General features: G+C 40.3%; 1 protein-coding gene across 1 annotated transcript; it reads right to left on the bottom strand.

Annotated features, from left to right (window-relative positions):
• Window positions 1–1089: 1089 nt before the first annotated feature.
• On the bottom strand, window positions 1090–1644 carry LOC139389565 (uncharacterized protein in mobD 3'region-like). Its single transcript, XM_071136383.1, has one exon. It carries the CDS (start codon window positions 1642–1644, stop codon window positions 1090–1092), a length of 555 nt encoding a protein of 184 aa, XP_070992484.1.
• Window positions 1645–3441: the final 1797 nt, after the last annotated feature.

The following is a 3441-nucleotide window of genomic DNA, read 5'->3' as shown; positions in this document are numbered from 1 at the left end:
TCTAGTGGAGTAATAACATGTTCCACTACTGAAGACATTGTCTCTAATCTAGTGGAGTAATAACATGTTCCACTACTGAAGACATTGTCTCTAATCTAGTGTAGTAATAACATGTTAAACTACTGAAGATATTGTCTGTAATCTAGATTGTGCCTTTAGATTTTGAGAAAATTAACAACCGAGGAAGAATTTTTCACTTCTCTCATTGGCCCAAACCCCAGCCTGTCTGCATAGACTGTTTCACAAGCGTTCCCGAAAGTTGCGCCATTTTGTGCCTCCAGGTTTAGAAACTTTGCGACATAACTGATCTGTTGAACTGTTGTTCAAGACAACAGGGAACTCGGGGGAAAAAAATATTTTTCCTTTGCCAAGATAATCCATCCACCTGGAGTAGAATATCAAGAAGCTGATTAAACAGCATGATCATTACACAGGTGCACCTTGTACTGGGGACAATAAAAAGCCACTCTAAAATGTGCAGTTTTGTCACACAACACAATGCTACAGATGTATCAAGTTTTGAGTGAGCAAACAATTGGCATGCTGACTGCAGGAATGTTCACCAGAGCTGTTGCCAGAGAACTGAATGTTAATTCCTCTACCATAAGCCACCTCCAATGTCATTTTAGACAATTTGTCAGTACATCCAACCGGCCTCACAAGCGCAGACCACATGTAACCACGCAAGCCCAGGAATTTATTTCAACGGACTGATTTCCTTCCTGAACTGTAACTCAGTAAAATCTTTGAAAGTATTGCATGTTGCTTTTATTTTTTTTTCTGTATAATTTTGGAACAACTCGGAATTACTAGTCAGAAACTCAGGCATCATCCTGGAGCTCTGACTTCTCCGACCTGAAGATCGCCGATTTCACGATTTTTGTTTTGTTTCCAAATTCCCAGTTGTTTGAAAACACCAAAAGTATAACGTTTAGGTCATGGCATACTGCATACTTTTGACTAAATAGTACATAATACACAGTATGCAGTGTAAGCAAGTAGTAGGCAAGCCAGATTTAGGACACGGTTTGAATATTGCTTTCCATCAGTGACTCCCAAACAAATTTACTGGGACAATTTTGACAAAAACTATGGAGATACAGTATGTTGCCAGACGAGCTGTGCAACGTTGAGCTGTGCAACGTTTAGCTGTGCAACGTTGAGCTGTGCAAAGTTTAGCTGTGCAATGTTTAGCTGTGCAACGTTTAGCTGTGCAACGTTTAGCTGTGCAACGTTTAGCTGTGCAACGTTGAGCTGTGCAAAGTTGAGCTGTGCAAAGTTGAGCTGTGCAACGTTTAGCTGTGCAACGTTTAGCTGTGCAACGTTTAGCTGTGCAACGTTGAGCTGCGCAAAGTTGAGCTGCGCAAAGTTGAGCTGCGCAAAGTTGAGCTGCGCAACGTTTAGCTGTGCAAAGTTGAGCTGTGCAAAGTTGAGCTGTGCAAAGTTGAGCTGTGCAACGTTGAGCTGTGCAAAGTTGAGCTGTGCAAAGTTGAGCTGTGCAAAGTTGAGCTGTGCAACGTTTAGCTGTGCAAAGTTGAGCTGTGCAAAGTTGAGCTGTGCAAAGTTGAGCTGTGCAAAGTTTAGCTGTGCAAAGTTGAGCTGTGCAAAGTTGATAGAATCAACATGCACACGCAAATACGACATATTTTGTATTAATTAGCACAATTTTCTAAAATGTTTCTTTCACTTTGAAAATGTTTACTGGGTACCTCGTTAGGAAGAAAGTCAAATGTAATCCATTTTTTTTAATTGAATTTTAAAAACAACAAAATGTGAAGACGTTTAGGCACTGTAGTTTAGAAAGTTTAGGCACTGTAGTTTAGAAAGTTTAGGCACTGTAGTTTAGAAAGTTTAGGCACTGTAGTTTAGAAAGTTTAGGCACTGTAGTTTAAGATATCTAAATAATCTATGCTCTATTTCGTCATAAAAAGAATGTAAACATTATTTAAAATTCATCTTGCTTTGGCAGTTGTCGATCAGCTTCAGGATTAATCCCACACTGTCTGAGAACATTTTCAACACAGTGCTTTAATAATATGTTACCTGAGCTTGCTGTTACGTAGGCTATTGTGCACGGCTGATGGCAAACTGAAAACGTATTTCAAACACCATGAAATGTATAGATTAACATGTAGAAAAATGCTAATTGTAAAGAAATTAAGTAGACAAATGATCTTGAGAATTTACAAAAGACATCAAGACATAATGAATCCTCTACAGTATTTTAGAACAGAGGTATCCAGGTGTGTGTATCTGTGCCCATGTCTGTTGGCTCATATTGTGTTGGTTTAGAATAGAGTCTTTATTCGCTACCAATGTTTTTCCAGTCTTTGTGTTGCTGTCCATTCTCCTAACCCAGGCTATCCTTGTGTATCCAGAACAGTCCCCGTGGTGCTTTGTGGAACTGATTCAAACTTAACATTCATAGACTTAACATGGACTTCAGTTCCATGTTAAGTCCGGTTATCTTAAGTCTGAATCAGGCCCTATTCTTGTTTAATCTTGACATTGTAGAATCAGTTGATTGATCAGTAGCTTCATGAATCAGTTGATTGATCAGTAGCTTCATGAATCATTTGATTGATCAGTAGCTTCATGAATCAGTTGATTGATCAGTAGCTTAATGAATCAGTTGATTGATCAGTAGCTTCATGAATCCATTGATTGATCAGTAGCTTCATGAATCAGTTGATTGATCAGTAGCTTCATGAATCAGTTCAGTTCCAGCTCTTTACCAATGTCATTCTTTCTACATATTTTCTCGGGTGCGTTCCATAGGGCACCCTATTCCCTATATAGTGCACTATCATGAAACGGGCCCATAGGAAATAGGGTGCCAATTTTGGAGGCAGACCTTCTCGATGAATGGTTCATCTACACTGAGAGGAGACAAAGGCCCTCTTGTGGCTGTGCTTGGTGACTGGGGCCAGAGGTACAGTGCTGTGCAGGCTGGTCAGTCCAAATTGGACAGAAGCTGAAATCTGGAATATCAGGGCTTCAAACAGGCTGCTTGGTTCAGCCATCTGACGCAGTAGTTCCTCCTGGGCTGTCAGCTCACTGCAGTCTGGGACCTATGAAGGAAGAGTATGACGGCTATGAAACACTTCATTAACATCAGACACATGTATTATTGTAGTAACTATGGAGGGGGTGGAGAAAGTGGTGGAGGAAACTGATGATATGATGGCAGGATCTTCATAATCTCACAGACAGTGATACAGTATCTCAGATAGGGTGGAGTGTAGCATGATGCATTGCAGTACCCATAATGCCCTGTAACCATATCTGGTTTTACTACAGTACCCATAATGCCCTGTAACCATATCTGGTTTTACTACAGTACCCATAATGCCATGTAACCATATCTGGTTTTACTACAGTACCCATAATGCCCTGTGACCATATCTGGTTTTACTACAGTACCCATAATACCCTGTAACC

Source organism: Oncorhynchus clarkii, chromosome 30 (genome assembly GCF_045791955.1).
Source record: "Oncorhynchus clarkii lewisi isolate Uvic-CL-2024 chromosome 30, UVic_Ocla_1.0, whole genome shotgun sequence".
Classification (NCBI taxonomy): Eukaryota; Metazoa; Chordata; class Actinopteri; order Salmoniformes; family Salmonidae; genus Oncorhynchus; species Oncorhynchus clarkii.
This window is presented reverse-complemented; position numbering and strand designations above follow the sequence as displayed.

What these genes read in the sequence shown, in the direction of transcription:
- LOC139389565 (XM_071136383.1), bottom strand. Translation starts at nt 1,644, where the DNA reads ATGTCGTATTTGCGTGTGCATGTTGATTCTATCAACTTTGCACAGCTC.